The following is a 20,250-nucleotide window of genomic DNA, read 5'->3' on the forward strand; positions in this document are numbered from 1 at the left end:
CTGTCACTTTGTTTATTCCCTATATCTAGTCCTAAAAAGAATGTTGGCCTATATTAAGACAGAATTTTACATTCTTTCATCTTTATTCTACATTGCATTTTACTCAATTGTAGGATTATTGATTAAGGAAAAGTTCTGATCAAAACTTACCTTTTACTTCCATCCATATTACACTGGAATTAAAGAATATAGAAAAAATATTTTTTCATTAATATTACCAGGCATATCAACAGTGTGATTTATTTTTAGTTATGTAATGAAAAAAATAGTTGGGTGTAGATTTTTCAAAAATGATAACCTTGACATTATGAAATGGTCATTAAAATATTTCTAGATTTTGCTTTTTTATAAAAATCAATATTTAGAATTTCACAGTGAAGAGGTCCTAAATTCTTCATACAACATGAAATTATATAAAAATAGAAGACATAGACATCTTTAACTCTTTAATCCTTTGATTAAGCAGCAAGCATATCACTCTTCCAGGCCAAACACTGCTTAAACAAAAAAGAAAATTAATGACGTGCAAAATATTTACAAAATATGCAAAGCACACAATAAGACATCTCACTATATACATGTGTCATATTACTAATGAAGCTCAGATTTTTCTGTGTGCTCTAGTGTACGTAAATCAAATCACAGCACATCCCTCAGATACAGCATCTTGGCCCACGGCTGGGATAGAACAGATTTTTAAACGAATCATAATATACTTAACAGCTGGACAGATGCTGGCGCTGACCAACTTGACTGACATGTCCCACACACTGTATACTGAAGGTCTACTGACAAGAGACAAGACAATAAAAGCCGTATAGTATGCACATATGCAAGACAATCTAAGTACTTTAAAAAAATGCTTTAGATATTTTCTTTTAAGATATATAACTGCCCGCCCCCACCCCCTGTGGCTTTTAAAGTAAAAATAAGTATAAATTCTTGGATATTAAGAATTTTAAATCAGATTTTTATCTAGTTACAATCCAGGGGCAGGAACTATTTAAGATGATCCAATGAGAAAGACAAGACACACCCTGGAAAAAGTTTGTGCCAGAACTTAAGGTCCTTATGAAGAGAAGTGGTCTAAACTTCCAAATTAAAACTAATCAATGAATTTAAATCTAATAGCTCCTTAAGGCTCTAGAGCCAGTGGTAGGGACTATTTTTCCAATATTGGGAATACAGGATTTCTCAAAACATAAATCAAGGGCCTTAGATGTTGACTATTTCGTGAAGTAGTTCTAGATATGATGAGAATATAAATGTGCAAACATTTAGCCTTAAGTTCCACTAGTATAGTTATCTAAGTGATCTGTCCCTTTGCACAAGTCATGATTCCAATATGAAATCACCGTATCAAAAATATTAGTAACACATTGTTGAAATACTATTACTTGTAAAATATTCTTTGTAGGTGCTTAATGATTTATGTGTTCAATTAAGACTTGAAATGTTTTTGCTTCTTTATAAAAAGGGGGTCTCAGCATTTTAAGTTAACAGCACAATTGTGACAATATACTGATACATCTTTAGATAACACAGAACAAATTCTTAAATTTATTTTATGAAATAATGTTGATTTAACCCTAAACCAAACCCACAAGCACTGGTCAGCTGCAAGGTATACACAAATGTATCCAAATAGTACAATAGAGATTTATCAAGAAAACATCCTTTATATTAAATGCAGACCATATTAATAAGTGTGAGGGCAATTTTAAGTCAGAACCTAAACACATAAAGGGTATTGTAAATAAATGCTTCCATAACCACTATCTCCACATAACTGACAAAATATAATTCTCTTCTAAAGTCCCCAAATATAGGCAACTACTAGTTAAAAGCAGATAGCATTTAGAAACATTTTTAAAAAAAATCAAAATTAACTCTATTTTCAAGGAACTTAAAGACACTGTACTTCAACAAATTCTCATTTGTATGTAAAATTATTATTCCGATCCTCTTATTACTGGTAGATGACAGGTCAATGACCTTTAAGCAAGGACTTTGCATTAGGACCCTAAAGCGTATGTTAAAGGGTTAGTAGGTTCAGTACATTCTTTGTGGTTTCATATAATTGCTTTGCAATTGATTCAATTGCTTTCTTTTAAAGGAGTATATTAAAATTCCTTTAGAAAAAAAAGCAAGATTTTTTGAAAAAAGGGATATGCACTATAATTCTTAAATATGCATTAAATGAACATATGTCAAAATCTGAAATGCAGGCTATTTATTCTTGCACTCCTAACATAGGAAAATGTTGTTAAAAATTAAATTAAGGAAGAAAGAAAAAAAGTCAAACATCCTTAAGAAACTTAAGGAGTTTTCAAAATTCCTAAGTCAGTATTTCTGTACTAAGAGCCTTGACTACGAAGAGGCAGAAATATAAAGAATCGCAATAAAATAAATACAGTAAAAACAAAACAAAAAAAAACATTGGTATATAGAATACTTAATCTTTTTTTTTTCCTTTTATGAGATGTCGCTGAACGTATACTCTAGAAAGGAGGCTAACTGTAGGCTTTTTGTCATGTAACATTTAGTTCGGTTGCACGAACCAAAAAATCTCCTAGACATCCACTTATGCTAGCCCACTGCCACAGAACTAGTTCGCAGCCTCAGCATCTAGGAGGGACTGTTCTCTCCTCTTTTGCATCAGTCTGAGGAGCACTGGTATAATGATGGGGTGAAGAGTTACTGTAGCTCTGTCCAATTTAATTTTAGTGCAGTGAGGACTGTGAATCTGTCTGAATTCCGATAAGTGATGGTGGCTGTTGACCACCAACTGTGGACAACACTGGTCTTGGGTTTAGACGGGGCGGCATAGAATTAGCAGGGCGAATGAGAGGTGGTGGAGGCTGATTTAAAGTTGGCCGGGGCTGGATGAACCGAGCCTGCTGCTGGAGTGGAGGAGGCTGCCGGTGAAGAGCAGGGGCAGCAGGCAGTGTTGGACGAAGAAGTGGTGGAGGCTGGTTCAGAGTGGCAATGGGGGCTGTTGGTGTTGGAGTGGATGATGGGGCAGGAGGTGATGGACCCAGAGTCCGAGGAGCCTGTGGGGTCTGTGCCTAGAGGTGAGGAAACAAAAATACATGTATGAGATGAGAGTTCCTAATGAACTGAATACAATATAGTTTGGGATGTCACAGGAAAAACAAAACAAATCAAAACAAAACAAAAACGTAACACCAGTGTTTTTTGGAAGCACAAGCTTCTTTTATTTTAAACAAAACAAAACAAAAAACCAAAAACCGAAAAAGCAACGAAGCTACCAAACAGGCATCTTTATTAGTAAACAGCTTAACACTGGAAATAAAAATAAGACTATGAAAGAACAATACACTCTCCATTCTTCTAGGACAGAACTTAGCATGTCATTAGGACTTGAAAGTCACGAGAGAGGCACCACTGAGTAAGTGTATTGTCAACCTTTCATGCTCATTTAGCTAGTCCTCTGACAAATTAACCTTATAGAACACCACACAAAATGATGATTCCTCAACTCATATTAGCTCAAATTCCATACACAAACACACCTCCTCTTCTTCATCAGTGCTCTTCCCTGATGGCACATTAGAAGCACTTTTTGTCTCCTCCCCTAAAGTAGAAGCATCACCATTAGAAGCCTGGGTTCCTTGTTCTGCTTCCCACTCCTGCAATACCTCCTCTAAGTTAAACCGACGCCTGTAGTTTACAAAGAAGTTCTTCACTTGGCCAACAGTCTTGTTGCCAATTACATCTGCAATAGCTTGAAAATCTTTACCATATTTGCGGACACCTGGAAGGCAAAGTAAATAATACACCTGTGAAGGATCAATAAGGAGAGCTGTGTGTACTATACATCATGCACACACAAAAGATACCAGCAATGAAAATCCTTTCTCATAAACTCTGCTCATTTCTCAATTCTGAGATAGAGACTAAGATATCAGGGTCACAGATGAAAACTATTAATTATGTCATTTCAGTGAGCCAGCCACTTGCCTTCAACTGAACAATCAGAAACTTACCATTTTTTACATACTCAGTTATTTTCTCCAATCCTCTCTTGAACTCTCAAATATAGTCCATTTATTGTAAAGCATTGAATTCTTTGTTCCATCCTCAATTCCACATTCATTTATTTCCCTAGTAGCCAGTCACCTAAATTTGAGCAACACCGTTTGTAAACAAAACTGGATGGGAATGAGCCATCTCTTTTATCCCCTCAATGGACTGAGTGAGTAGTCTTAGAGTTCCCCCATTAAGAAAAGCATCATAATTTTGGTCTTAATACCAGCTTCAAGAGGATTACTTGCCTAATCTCACCAGGGTACCAATGAATAGAAATAAGAATTGAAACATAAAAAAGTGAATCATCACAATATGTGATGGGCAAAAAAAGGGAAGCTATATTTCAGAGTTAGTTGGATTTCAACTCATCTAATAGTTCCAAAGACTGTGTATGTGGAGGATTCCAACTATACTTTATAGCCTAAAGAATGAGGTTACAGTAGGGACTATGTGTAGAGTACTTGTGCTTATCATCACTACCTTAAATTTAAGAACATTCAGTTATTTGAGAACCTAACTTTCTGTAATGGCAATTTTATTATAATGAAAGATAGTATTTGATTTATGAACTTGAGATAGTCATTTATACTACAGAATTTGGAATGACTTTATATAATCAGAGGGATAATAAACTGCCCTTAAGGGAATTCTAAAAGGACGTTCACTGACTCATCATTTAACTCAAAATAAAAGGTGTCAAAAATTTTGATTTTATAATTTCATAACTACTGTTCAAAATACCAGAAAACACTCATTAATTACAAAGACGAGAAAGGAGAAAAAAATGATACTTATGATATTAAAATCTATAATGTAACCTAAGCCATCAGAATCATGGGAATTTAAATAAATTCAACGTGTATATAATCATAGATGAGAGCATAATATAAGGATATGTTAACACCTCAGGAGAAATGCTAGATTCATTCTTACAGATACCTACTGGTATGATCTACCCAATTACCTTAAAGCACCACCACGATATGACAAAATTCTTGTTTTTAATTTCTGCCTTTATTTTATATGGAGAACTTGGGAATGAGTATCTCTTGCTTATATTCAACTAGCCAGGCTTGACTCTAGGGGGAGTGCCTTTATCTTAAAGAGCATTTTGGGCAGGAAGTTTGACATTATTAAGCTATAATGATTTTTAATACAGAGTTTGGGGTCTGTAAACTGTGCTAATTTGCTCTGTTCTCAAATGGAAAGACATATGCATGACAATAAATTATGACACTTAACATTATTTACAGTATTTAGCAACATAAGTTCTCTTTAAATCCATGAGCTGATTTCCAGTTCAAACTCTGTAACTGAGTAAAAATTTTAAGGGTGACTAGGTTCCACTGAGGGTTTATTTGGCAATAAAAATCCAAGTTTATTTAATATTAGGAATTATTGCTACATACTCAAGTACTTCTCTACTACTTATACTTTGGAAAATAACGACTCATTTGAGATTGATGCACTGAAAAATAACTCCTAATTAGATATCAGACACAGAGTTCTAGCAATACAGTAATTTTTACAAGGGATATTTAATTTACATTCCAGAAATGACCAAATCTACTGAATACATGAGTTTGGAAATGAAAACTTTAAATAAATTTAAGATTAGCTCTTCTGTATCGTAGCAAGAAGTCACATTAAGACTATCTGACTCCAAGTATGAAGATATTACAATCCTCAGAACACCTATTTAGCAAAATATATTCCAAAACCTACCAGTAAGTTGTCCCCATGTCTGATTCCATTTTATAACTGTCCCCTCTTTTTTGATCTTCCATTTTATTTTCTCTTGCTCCAGGGACTTAACCTTGTCACCAACATTGTTGCAGTTCCAGAATTACAGACCCCCAAACCAAACTACTTCTTATAGGAGCCTTAGTTTTCCCAGACACTCTGGATGTCAAGGACTTTTTCCAAGTCACCTAGGTTCTGAGTCACCCAGGTATGTTTATCATTAACTCATGTATGCCATATAAACTACTTTGTAAAATCTTAAGGCTCAGACCATACTGCAGACTTTTGTAATCTGGCTGAGGATCCCACTCGTGTCCTGAGAACAAGTGGGCCTTCAGGGATGTTAATGCGCTCAGCCTGCAGGATGGCTGGGCAGGGTCTGGAACTGCTAGTGCTCCTTGGCAGTCCTTTCTGGACAACAGCAGTCTCATCCGTTTGCCCCAGTGTGTTGTGACAAATTTCGTAATTTTTTCTGTATGCCACAATGTGAGAAAAGTTGGGAAGTACTGTCCTATGAAATATAATGCTCAGTACACAGGAAGTGCTCAGGAAATAGAGATTTTTCTTCCTCAAACCACAAGAGTCACATATAGCTAACTTCTTTATCACCTTCACACTTCCCATGATGCTGGTTCAACAGCATATTTTGGTTAGAAGGTGGAATTCTTATGTCTTTACTGTGGCTGATTACTAGGTAAAATCTAGTGAAACACCAACTGCAGACTTACTGGAACAGCTCCTTCAGAAGAATCCCCAGCTAGGCTTCTGGAGGAAAATTTAGCAGGGGTAGCAATGCAGAGCAACTAACTTTAACAACCCAGGACATCAAAGCTACTTTACTTCCAATGTGTACGTGGAAGAAGGGTGGTCCATTCTTTTTTCACAATTTATAATAAATAAGGTCATCTGATTGCTTTAGCAGCAAGGGAATCAAACACAGTGATTAAATCTCTGTATCTTCCTGAAGATGTAAAAGGGTTAGGTCCATCTGAACCATGGTTTTAAATTAAACTTCTCACCTTGGGGCAAAAGGTCAGTTTTTAAAGGTTAGTAGAATGAAACTTTAGAAAATCCTGGAAGAGGTAAATTGTAAATTTCCCAGGAAGAGGAAAAAAGTGTTTTCAGTCAAATTTTGAAAGTTACAAACAACTTGCCTTCCTATGCTGGTAGATGATACCTTATAATCTTTAACATACACTTTTGAAGTTTTGTTTGGGAATTAACTTAAAAAAATAACTACCATCACATTTTATAAAAGCCCACATTTTCCAAACAGTATTCTTCATTCTGCCAACAACAACAACAAAAAAATACATTTGTATTTTTTAAAATTGGGCTATTCAGGAGCATTTGTAGTGTGGTGTTTTCCAACTCTAGGCATGAAACTATAGACTTTTTTTTTTTTTTTTTCCTCCTCCCGAGACAGAAGGGATATCATGAGTCTGCTTTTGGTATATTTAAAAAGTTATTTTTAAAATCTGATTTTGGGCTACCCCACCCCCCCAAAAAAAGTCAAAACATTACAGTGGCAAGCTGCTTCTAGGCAGTAAAATTTAGGGGGATATTGTTTCCTGCTTCTTATAACAGTATTTCTTAAAGTGAGCATGTACTTAGTATAACCAGGAAATCTATTTTTGAATTAAGAACATAGTGACATCTAGAAACTCTAGTGATGTGGTTCTTTCCTATCAGTAAGAGATTAACTTTAAACTCAAACCATTTGGGAACATGCATTTCTTTCCGCCTCCTGTGAATCTCTTCAAGAATTCATATTAAAGTAAAAAAAAAAAAAAGAAAAGATATCAACAGCAATGGGACAGTGAATGGTGCATCTAGGTGAGGGCTAGAAGTCAAAATCATATATTCTCTTTTTAATATCTAGCCTTTCTCTTCTGAGTCTTGTGTTCCCATCATCTTTGTTATAAGTTAAGTTCCATCACGAAGATGCTGGAAATTTTGAATCATGAATTATCTGAAGTGAGTGCATCAGAGGGCTGACAATTATGCTTTTGGGTGTCCATTCTTATGATAACTGTTTTAATAGCAGAAACTCTCTAAAGGAAATGAGTGTCTTTTAAATGGAAAAATATGAATCTCCTGATCTCCATTTACTTTTGATCATTCATGTACTGGATTACAATCCCTATGTTTTAATCAAGTGCCGAATCTCTTTCTCCCTCCCTTAGGAACCATTCTAGCTTTTTTCTTAATGTATGAGATAAAATTTTAAGGCTTGCAACCTAAAAACGAATTTTTCTAGGCTTGCAACCTAAAAACGAATGAAATGTATAAACTACAGGAAGAGAAGGTAACATTTAACTGTGAAAGCATAACTGACTTGAACGTAGTTCTGTCATTTCCTGTTTTATAAGAGAAGGCAGACAATATGAAAAAAAAAGACAACTTAAACTAAAAATTAAAGCTGATATCTTGATAAAACTGGAAAAGTTTCTTGTTGTTTACCGTAAAATAGCACTAATATTTTAGTTGGGGAGTGTATTATTTTTTAGCACTAATGATTTTGAAATAAATGCATTTAAGAGAAGGCCTAAAATAAATACTGTATACCAGGCTTCTGCCCCTCTACACTTTGAAGAGTCAATGTTTTGTACTATCATTTAAATGTATTATTATTTTTTGAAAACAGCTAATAATTGTTCCATTTTACATGAAAAACAATACACCCAGGATCTAATTCTTGCTAAGTAAGAAATGTTTGTCACATATGAATATCAAGTTTGATTTTAGGATAATTTCTAAAAGCACTACAAATTAGAAAAAATATTTATACATGTAGGACACAAACTATAAACAGGGATATTTCCATTCACACAAATTGTGAAGACTATAATTAATCTCCTGTTAACTAATCCGTTACAATAGAAAACTCAGATACTTAAGGCTGGCACAGATTACTGAAAGTATAGAAATACCATTCTTAACAAGTACTTTTTAGAGAGAGGTTTAAATTAGCCACATTTATAACATCCTACCTGGGGACTCTTGAAGAATGTTAATGAAGTTATAACATAGCTAGAACTACAATTTAGAACTAAAATTAACATAATAAAGTGATAGATTACACAAGTATAAACATTCTTGTTTGGTCTGAACATGATTTCCCCCCTTCCAAATAAGGGAGAAAGAAGGAAAAATAGTTCATTATTTATTTAAATAGTTATTATTTAAGTGGTAGTAGTATTAAGTAGATGGGGAAAAAAATGGGAAATATATATTTAAGCCCTAGGAAATGATCCTAATATACATATGTGGTTTTAAAGGAGTTATAATAAAAAAGTTTATTTAACAGTATAAGTCTCACTAATGACACTAGAGTTTATAGTTCTCTCTTCAGGTCACTCTAATAGTCAACTATGAGCAAGATTTAAAAAGGCATTTAACAAATGAGTGTTAAATCAGAATATATATACAAAATGTCTTAAAAAGAAAGTGCTTATAAACTAAAATGTTAATATCAAAACTTATATGATATACTATTTTGTAAAACTGAAACAGTCATAATAATATCATATAAAGGTTTATCACAAATAAAGATTAAAGAGAAGAAAAATAAAACAACTGCCTGCTAAGATAGGTCTTTCTGGACAGCAAACTACATGTTCAAATAAAAACTGCAGTTATGTACCTTAACCACACTGAGATTCAGGTACATATGATATTACTATAAGATTATACTGTTTATAAGACAGACTTCTGAGCATTATATAAACATGTGGGCTCATTAGCAAAAATGGCACTTTTTAGTTTTCCCTAAAATAACTATTTTGGACACAAATAGCTATATATTGTTTTATTTTAAGTAATGAACCCCCCCTCCCAGAAGAAAAAAACAAAAAAACCCTAAAAAACTCGAAGTGAAACAAAAATTCCACATACAGAGTTAAAGACATTAACATATCAAGAAAGTGGTTTCAAAATCCTAAGAACATGCATATTTTTGTAAAAATTGCTGCATTAGTATAATTAAGAATTACTTTTTAAATGTGTGTAAGAATACAGAATATATCTCAGCAGAGAGGAAATGTTTGATTATATCCATAAATATTATTTTAATATTTATAAACTGAGATAATGTCCATATATATAGCTCAAACTATACATGTAAATCTTGCCATTGTCCCTTCCTTTGAATGCAGCTCAGCATAATATTCAACCCAGGCATAAGATTCCCCGGTAGTGCTGCAGAACAATATCAAAACCTGAATGCTCTAGAAACATTAGCCCAGATTTTCCTAAGTGAGTCTCTCCAGAAAAATCCTTTCACTGGGATAATTTTCATATTAGAGTACAGGATTAATATACTAATCTTGAAACAACTGAAATACTGGAAATCAGGATTAAATTCTACAGGCTACACACACACACACACACAAACAAGGATGGACAGAAACACAGGCTACACACACACACACACACACACACTAGGATGGACAGAAACACAGACCACACACACACACACACGGACGGACAGAAACACAGGCTACACACACACACTAGGATGGACAGAAACACAGGCTACACACACACACACACACGGATGGACAGAAACAGGCTACACACACACACGGATGGACAGAAACACAGGCTACACACACACACACACACACACTAGGATGGACAGAAACACAGGCTACACACACACACACACACACACACACACACACTAGGATGGACAGAAACACAAGCTTTACATCAATAAAAGCAATGCTTCCCCAAATAACTATGGTAGAGCTGTAAGTCACAGATCTAAATCAATATGAAACAGCCCCTGAAAATACTAGTTGTTTTTTTGTTTTTGTTTTAGTAATACGGAGATTGAACTCATGACCCTAAGATCTAGTAGCATGCTCTACCAACTAGGCCAGCCAGGCGCCCCTACTCATTTTTTAATCTAAATTTTAAACAGTTTCTAATTTAAAAATAGCTATTACTGAACATTATAAACTCATTAAACTTTGTTCTGACTCATTCAGAAACTTGGTTCCACAATTACATATGTGCTCAATGCACATCCAGCACCCTGCCTCCATAGGATCAAGTATTTATTCTGTTTATGAAATGACTGTTTTGTGCTATATAGGCCAAAGAGAAGGCTGACATCATCCTGATGGCCCGTCCTGTGACATTTTCTAATCACACTGGCAGCGTAATTCTTACTCACTCTAGTCCAAACTGCAGAGTCATCTATTAATCAATCTTTAATTACATTATTCTCACATCCAAATGATACCTGCACATCCTTTTTGAGTTAAATATGTTCTCTGTGTTTGAATAATTAGAAATATTTTCCAAAGTATACTTATATGTTTTGCAGGGGTCCAACTCTCTTATAGTAACTAACTTAGATAAAAAAGCTATTAGTACTCAACACAAAGAGAGCTCAGCCAGGAAAAACCAAATTGTAGACCAAACTTATAATTACACAATCAGTCCTGCAGATAGTTTATCTTGAACAGAAAAGAAAAAAAAGAAAACTACACCACTGAATAAAAAAATATACAGTTTGCCCTTTCTTAAGTAATTCAAACATGAGAAAATCCAAGTTTATAACACTACCAATCTGCCCACAGGCATTCATAATACAAAAAGTAAGTGCTCTGCCATATAATTCAACAAAGCATTCTTATAAATAATGCGTTTAAAATGCTATATGTATATTTTTCAATGTATCTCTTAACTTTCTCTTTTATTATTTACATATAATATATAAATACATATGTATTTTTAAAATCGGGTTTCTAAGCATTCAGTGGCACATCTCTTAAGTTATAATACACTGAAAGTTAAGTAATCATTAATATTTTCAGTAACTAACATTTGTCAAATAGAGAAACACTATTATACAGAGGAATTGGAAAAACCAGAAACATACAATAGTTTATGCTTTTAATGATGAGTTATCAATGACTAATATAGTAAGAATGAACCCAACTGCAGGAAAACTAAAGCAAAGGCACAGAGAGACCATATGACTTGTTCAAGCTTCTCATCACCATCACTGTTAAGGCTGAGAATGTGTTACGTGCTGTACGGGACCCAAAATGCATATAGGCTCAGTAAAGTCACATCCACAAGAACAAAACAATTCCTGGTTTTCAGGACTTTGTGGTAAACACAAGAGCCCTCTCTTGATCCATTTCTAAAGGAAGGGAAGGACTATGGTAGTCACCTTTCATGACAAATTAAATAATTAACAACAATAACTGCTTATCTTTAATATACCTTGCACTGCTAGAAGCTGCTCCTCTGTGGTCCAACGGGCATTAATTTTCTGATTTGACTACAAAATTAAAGAGAAGTTTCCTAATGAGGATATGAAGACAGACATTTTTCCAAAGTGCTTATTTTTGTTTTTCACCAAATCATAGACACGAGATTACTAAAACTCTGATTTATGAAGATTCTGCTTTTATAAGGATTAAAAAATATATTGAGTTACCTTTTACCCACACAAAAAGATAATGAAAGGGAAATGTACCAATCTGGGAGAATGAACAACATTCACATTTATACTCTAGTCAGAGGCATTAAAACTGAGAAAATCTATTAGTCATCCATTTTCCAACTACAATGTTCCTGTGACACATGGCAAGTGTTAATTTTAGCCTAGTTTTAAACATTTAAGAGACTTTATCTTCCTTAGAGAGGATCTGTGACTCGCTCTAAAATTCTTTCTCTTCACATTTCGATTAAACCTAACCTTACTCCACCAAAACCAGTGTTATAAATTAATACAGAACTGGAGATCAGGCCTAATTCCTAAAATATTTCTTTAAATTTCTGAAGCAGAAAGTGACCCACTATAAGACTTTTTTCCCCCTAAGGCCTCCCCACGTTTCTCCCAATATTTTTGTTCAAAAAAAATCCTAAATTTAGTACTTTCATTATGGCAAAACTACCATATTAAACACTAAATCAAATTTCATTCGTGTATACCCACTGATAGTGCAAGGACCATTGGCAGTAGAAGGACGGACAGAGAAATAAGTATACCAGCCTACAGAGGTTTACAGAAGAAACTGCCCAGGTAAATTGGCCTGGTGTAATACAGGATAAGCTGGGCAAAACAGAAAGAAAGGCTTCCTCTGAGAACAAGTGTTTAGGTTTTATCTCACTCATGGTCTTAGCAATAAAAATTTCTACAGTACACAGAGGTTCTGGGGAACATCTACTTTCTCACCACAAGTGAAGAGGTATAGAAAGTTAAGCATTCAGAAGAAAGAATAAAACAAAAATTCAAAATTAGAAAAAAATTATTAGAGAAGAAAGGAAAAAGTTTTAAAAAAAAGACTGAGTAAAGGAGGAAAAAACCTAGAGCAGAAAGCACTGAACACCAGATGATGAGATTAAGAAGAGAGCAAGGCAAGGCCAGGCAGAGAGTGGATAAGCCTCAAGGTGAGCATACTGGCAATGAAGCAAAAGAACATTAAAAAGGTAAAGAAAGGACGCCTGGGTGGCTCAGTCGTTAAGCATCTGCCTTCGGCTCAGGTCATGATCCCAGGGTCCTAGGATCGAGTCCCACATCGGGCTCCTTGCTCAGTGAGGAGCCTGCTTCTCTCTCTCCCTCTGCTGCTCCCCCTGCTTGTGCTCTCTCTCTCTCTGACAAATAAAGAAAAATCTTTAAAAAAAAAAAAAAAAAGGTAAAGAAAAAGAGGGGGCTATAGGCTATAAAGAAGCAGTAACAAGAGAAGGGTGAACTAAGGTTTAAAAAGTGAAAAAAGGAAAGAAAAAGAAAAAGGAGATAACAGAAGAAAAACCTGAAATTCTAAACATATGTTCCCCCAAAAGAGGATGAACAAGAATGGAATAGGAGCTAATATTTGAGTTAATACCCAGGCAGTCTGATGCCACCTTCACTGTGAAAGGTAGATAAAAGAGGTCCTTGGTACCCAAGGATAATTGGTACTAGAACCTTATTAAAACAGGTCCAAATATTTCAGAATAAATGGTAAAAAATAAAGGGTTGAGTGCAACCTAACCTGAAATATGAAACTAAAACTTATGAAAATTATTTTAATAGTTAATGACTTTGCTTATATGCTTTAATTTTATTTTTGGCATATCTTTGCTGACCATACAATGGTGTAATATTCACTGGCTTTGAAATTTACAACATGAGCACAGAGTGGGTCATTTTTGTTTTGAAGACCTCAACAATTTTTTCAAGGGCCTCCCTTAATTCTTTGTTACTCAAATTCTTTTTTGAGGTTCGCCTGAGTCAATACGCTTTTTTCTTCAATTGTTAACTCTGCTAAATACCCATTTGTCAACAATTTTGCAAGGGATTAAAGCCATTCTCTTGTACTTTCATAGACTTCAGGAAGTTTTGCATCTTTTGCAAGGTTTAAAATTTCATTTTGGTTTATGCTGTATTTGCATTACAAGAAAGTAAGAGAAGGATATTGATATGATGGATGGGAAAGATAACAGCTAGAGTTAATTAGGGATAGCTCATGAGCAGAGCCTAATTTTATAAGTGCTTAGTTCATTTGTGAATATTCTCTTGTTTGGCAACTTTTGCTTCTCTATGAATCCTTTAGACTAATGAGCATTTGGATACTGAGGATCTCCTACAATACTACAGTGCAAGTTGTTCTGAGGACTAAATTTAGAATAAATGTTAAATATATATAAAGCTATGTTTAGGATATAGGTAAAAAACACCTGGCACAGTGCCTGAGCAAGCAGAAGTTGAAGTTGATCAACTGATGTTTGTTAAACCTGAAAGGCAGAAACTAGAAGAAAAGGTATCATTAATGGAAAGGGAACAAAAAATAAAGAGAAATACCATGCACTATGAAAGCTTATTTCGGCTTATAGACAAATCAGGAGATAGGATAAATTAAAAGTTCAGAGTATACTGTGGATTCAAAGATGAGAGGAAAAAGTCACAATGACTAGAACAGGGAAGAAAGCCAGCTGGAGGGGCTAGACACTGAGGTGGGTTAAACAACAGGATAAGTTTCTGAAAGATAAAGATCAGGAGAAGACACACCATGTACAGGCAACAAAAGGAGCAACAATTAGGAAGAAGTGATAAATACGCCTGGAAAGTTGGTGATATTTAAGTAAACTAGAATATGGTAAGGACCACTTTTGCAAGGGCAGTAAATAATCAAGGTTAATGAGTTCACACTAAATTTAATAAGCAATAGATTTCTGGGGGGAGAGAACAGAGGGAGAGGAGCAGGATTCTAATCAGAATAAAACTTCAAGCCTGGAGAGCTGGGAGAAGGGTGGTGCTGTTAAGGACCTAAGAAGTTATGAAATGCTGATTGGGGAGGTGCAGGAAGGCAAGACTAAGATGATGACTGTAACTTGGGATTCACTGACAATGAGGTCACTCAGGTGGAGCTCAGGATCCACTTGAGGTTAAAATAGGTTCATCTATGCAAACACAGCTTTTAAGGGTCTGGAAAATTGTATGAGGGAAAACAATGGAGTCATATCTTACTCAGATGTAAGGTTCTAAAATCTGCCTATGAATTAAAAAAAAAAAGATTTTTGTTTTAAATTCCAAATTACTGGGCGTCTGGGTGGCTCAGTTGGTCAAGCGACTGCCTTCAGCTCAGGTCATGATCCCGGAGTCCCGGGATCGAGTCCCACATAGGGCTCCCTGCTCGGCGGGAAGTCTGCTTCTCCCTCTAACCCTACCCCCTCTTGAGCTCTCTCTCTCACTCTCTCAAATACATAAATTAAAAAAATCTTAAAAAAAAATGTTTTAAAAAAAAATAATAAATTCCAAATTACTATTGAAATGTTCTTACAAAGGTGGTCATGGAAACAGGCACACAATCTCTCAATAAGTCCACATGGCCAGATATTCCTCCAGCACTGAAATGGACCACTAGTTTTTCACTTAATCCTAGATGAAGCTTTGGTTGAAATTTAGGGTAGTACTGAATGAAAAACATAAATACATTCTTAAATACTAGAATTTCAAGTCAAGGAGACTGCTCACACAGGAGGCCTGTGGAAGCTAAAGCCTCCTTCTTCTTTTTTTTTTTTTAGATTTTCATTTATTTATTTGACAGAGAGAGAGAGAGAGACAGAGAGGCAGGATGTGGGAGAGGAAGAAGCAGGCTCCCCGCTAGCAGAAGGCCCGACGTGGGGCCTGATCCTGGGGCCTGGGATCATGACCCGAGCTGAAGGCAGATGCCCAACAGACCGAGCCACCCAGGTGCCCCAAGCTAAAGCCTTCTAAAGAAATACTGGATTCACAGTTCCAGCCCCTAACTGCTTACTTTGTAGGAGACACTTGATAAATGGGAGTTTAGGCAGGGTTGCCAGCTCTCCTCTACTTGCTATTACTAAACATACTCCTTTTTACTTGGCTGAGTATCTGTGGTTGAGTTTGTGTCATATGATGCAATTTTAGTATAGTGAAGTGATGAGCTTGTATGATGTTTCCAAAGAGAAGAGAAGTGAATTTTGAGGATAAAAACTTGGAGAATGCTTATATTTACATATAGAAAGGAAAATTACAGCTGAAAAGGGAACATAATAGTTACAAATGATATCACCTCTCAAAAATTAAAGGAAGAGAGAGAGGTTGTCATCTATGTGAAGGCTCAGGAAAAGGCAAGAAAAATGAGTTAGACTGAGGAATTTGATCAGCAGCAGCAGTGTTAGCCTTTAAACAGCAGCTTCAGTGGAAATATGCAGGGAGGAGGGTTGAAACAGCACTGAATTAAGAGTCTGTATGACAAAACAGAAGCAGTGGAAGAAAGGGAAGACTGAAGGAGAAACAGGGTCAAAATTTTTTAAATACATAAGATTCCTTCAAGTTATTGATTTTTTTATTCTCTTTTAAACCCAAGAAACTTTGGCAGAGATTTGTTTAACTTACAGAAAGGACAACTAGAATATATCTAGGAATCTAAAATTGTGTAGTAGTTATGGTTAGCTAGGTAGTACCACTGAGAACATTCTTCTACAGCAAACCCCAGTCGGAAATACTGCTGTTTTTAAAATAATAAAATATTAATCTAAACTAAAATAATCCAATATATAATAGTTATAAAACTAATAATATGAAAGGCCCCAAAGAGCCTTCTAGAACAATCTATGACATCCTTTGTTAATTCGGCATCTTTACTGCATTCTTTCCCTGCTAAATTCTCGCATCTTTCCCATTTTTGTCAGTAGTAGATTCATACTACTAGTATGAATTGAAAGAATTCATTTGAGTTGAAAGAATTAGAAGAGGACACCAAGTTAAACCTTCCATCCAGTGCTGAAAATTCCATCCAACATCCATAATGAAAGAATGTCACCCACCTATGCATGAAAACATCAATAGATGGGGAAATTTCTAGCTTCAAAAAGCACTCCTAGTTTCTTCCTTCCTGATTTCATTAATCTCCTTGTCCCACCTTCCTACCTCCAACCAAAACAAATCAAAGCATAACCCCACAGACCACCACTCTCCCCAACACTCTTACATACCTTCAAATAGATATATTATTTTCTATTTTGCAATGTTCTTTGGATTTATCACTTGCTGTCCACTCCTACAACTAATACCTGACCATACCCAAAATCCCTTTTACCATTTACTTTATCACTCACATTGTTGGTATTTTAGCAGCTATAAAGTTTTCAATTTAGCCTGTGTAACCAGGATAACCTTCCTAAAATTAAAAATTCCCATTATATCCTTCTTATATTGGAGAAACTACAGGGTCTTCCCATTTGACCTAATTTAAAAGGCAAACTTCTCTTCCTAGCTCTCAAACTTTTATACTCTAGCCCTTGCCCACTGACCTCTATCATAAAGAAGTCCCTGTTGAACTCAATTCTGTTAACATCTCTCTCATACACCACGTTCACTTGTCCTCTGCATCCAACTTTGCCTTCCTACGTAGACAATATGCTTCATGAGAGAAAACTGTTTTACACTTTCACTAAATTCTCAATAGTAATCAGCACCACAATGAGGACATAAGTGCTCAGGGAATGCCTGTTGACTGTTTTTTTCCCTCACAGGATTTATACTTTTTTTTTTTTTTTTTAAAGATTTTATGTATTTATTTGACAGAGACACAGCGAGAGAGGAATCACAAGCAGGGGGAGAGGGAGAGGGAGAAGCAGGCTTCCCGCCGAGCAGGGAGCCCGATGCGGGGCTCGATCCCAGGACCCTGGGACCATGACCTGAGCCGAAGGCAGACGCTTAACGACTGAGCCACCCAGGCGCCCCATACGTAAGTATTTTGAATGTACTGTTCCATACCAAGCCACTGTTCATCCTGCCCTTTTTTGTATGTGCAAAACTCCTACTCATCCTTCAAACCTCAGCTGAAACATCCCTCATTAGGAAGACTTCCCTGATTATCCTAGGAAGAATGAGTAATTACCACTTGTTTTCTTGTAGCTTTTTACTTATAAATCACACAACTTTAATCAGTTTGTCTTATAACATCTAGACTGTTTTTGTTTTTTTTTTAAGGCAGATGGAAAAATCCATCACACATTTCCCACAGTGCCTAAAACAGTGCCTTACATGAAATAAGTGATCAATAAATACTTATGGGAGTGAATAAACTTTCTTCACCAAATTTTTTCCTAAGTGAAAATAACAAATACAATCAAATGAGTAAGTAAAGCATCTTAGTAACTGTTTACTTCCAGTTGAGTTACATCACTTAGTAGCCTATTGTTCTAATGGTTAATGAAATTCTTTTATTACGTATTAGATAGAAATTCTTTTTTTTTTTTTAAAGGGACTTTTTTTTTTTTTTAAAGATTTTATTTATTTATTTGAGAGAGAGAGAATGAGAGAGAGCACATGAGAGGGGGGAGGGTCAGAGGGAGAAGCAGACTCCCTGCCGAGCAGGGAGCCCGATGCGGAACTCGATCCAGGGACTCCAGGATCATGACCTGAGCCGAAGGCAGTCGCTTAACCAACTGAGCCACCCAGGCGCCCCTAGATAGAAATTCTATTATCTAAAGAAAAGGTGATAGATTACATGATTTTTCAAGGTCTTTACGAAGACTGTTAATCTAGTATTTTGAAATAGATCTATTCAGGCTGTTCTTCCCTACAAAGGAACAGAAATAATACGATAAATATAAATATATCCTGAGTATTTTCTAGATAATAAACCCTACATACATTTTTAAGTCATAGGAGTTCAATAAATCAACCTTAAAGTAATATTCAAACTTCACTGTATGATTGGTAGAGTGTTAAGATTTTGGTTGTTTCATTTTGATCATTATTTTTACAAAAATCCAAAAGATGTAATAAATGTCTGATAACTTCTAACCCCCGAACTGCATTTAAATGTGAGAATCAATATATAATTTTGTTATTAAATGAAAACTTTCAAAAGTAAGGGGGAGCAGGATATCAATCTAGGACTCCAACTGGATTCTAAGATTGTGAAATATAGCCAAAATTTCACTATTTACTAGCTGTGACGTTGATCAAGCCAGTTAACCTCTCTGAGGCCCAGATTTGTCATGTAAAATAGTATTTGCTTCATCTACTTCTTGGGATTTATGTGAGCATCAAATGAGATAGTATAAAGTTACAAATGCTATTGCACTTTCATGTCTTACTTTATGTAATGTTAATGAGTGAAGCTATCCTTCCATTTTCTGGAAAATTTGAGGTTAGAATCATTGTTTCCTTGAAAATTTGGTAGACGTTTTCTGTAAAACTGTCTGGGCTTGGTATTTTCTTATGAAAAAAATGTTAACTGTTCCTTCATTTTACTTAATGACTATAAATTTATCAGGTTTTCCTTCTTCTTAAGACAAGTTTGGTAAGATATATTTTCCTATAAATTTCTAAGTTTTATTTAAATTTTTGAATTTATTGACATAAAGTTCTTTATGGTATTCCCCTATTTTTAATAACTGCTATAATTTTTTAATTTAATTTTTTAAGTTATGAAATTATAGGCATTTAAAGCTTTTGGCTTTTATGCATTTTAATGTATAATTAAATATGAAATTAAAATAATTTTAATATAAGATTTGAAATAATTTTTTTCACAGTAATATAAAGCAGTATGCTTTGTATTACTATCTTTAAATAAACAGAAATGTCACTCAAATGTTTGTCAGTTTACCTGTGGGTTTGGAATGAGATGTTATATTGGTCTATGTAGATTTCATTTTTTCCCATTATCTACCTTTCTTGAAAGAGACTATTCAACTATTCGACTATTTGTTTAACAAACAAAACCAAGAACACTTTTATTCCTAATGATTCTTCCTTTCTGAAAGATTCTAATGAGTGAGACAGAATATGGTGCATTTGGTCTGAAGCGCTCCCCCCAACTCTTCTGCCCTCCCCCCCAGACCCTCATGCATATTTCATTTGTAGATATTTCAGGCATCTTGTGATGGGGGGGCGAGGGAGCATCCCATTAGGACCAAATAAGGATTATCTGATTATTAAATACATAGAAAGGCAAGTCCAGG

The 20,250-nt window shown here is 35.1% G+C and overlaps 1 protein-coding gene and 1 long non-coding RNA gene across 5 annotated transcripts in view; both read right to left on the reverse strand.

Annotated features, from left to right (window-relative positions):
- Positions 1-433: 433 nt before the first annotated feature.
- RCOR3 (REST corepressor 3) overlaps positions 434-20,250 on the reverse strand; it is a 55,714-nt gene continuing 35,897 nt past the window's right edge. For 3 of the 4 annotated variants that reach the window (XM_006743940.3, XM_031039776.2, XM_081824838.1), the window contains 3 exons: positions 12,040-12,097; positions 3,537-3,778; positions 434-3,068 (listed from right to left, as the gene is read on the reverse strand). In XM_006743940.3, the coding sequence (XP_006744003.1) occupies positions 2,724-3,068; positions 3,537-3,778; positions 12,040-12,097 (645 nt within the window). In that variant the 3' untranslated portion in view covers positions 434-2,723. The remainder of the gene's footprint in view (positions 3,069-3,536; positions 3,779-12,039; positions 12,098-20,250) is intronic. The other variant, XM_006743942.3, reaches the window with a different exon arrangement.
- On the reverse strand, positions 4,029-12,032 carry LOC145722313 (uncharacterized). Its single transcript, XR_014146477.1, has 2 exons — positions 10,474-12,032; positions 4,029-10,310 (listed from the first exon to the last, which is right to left on the reverse strand). It is a non-coding gene; the product is annotated as an uncharacterized LOC145722313 (long non-coding RNA).

Source organism: Leptonychotes weddellii, chromosome 6, assembly GCF_054177405.1.
Source record: "Leptonychotes weddellii isolate Sample4059 chromosome 6, ASM5417740v2, whole genome shotgun sequence".
Classification (NCBI taxonomy): domain Eukaryota; kingdom Metazoa; phylum Chordata; class Mammalia; order Carnivora; family Phocidae; genus Leptonychotes; species Leptonychotes weddellii.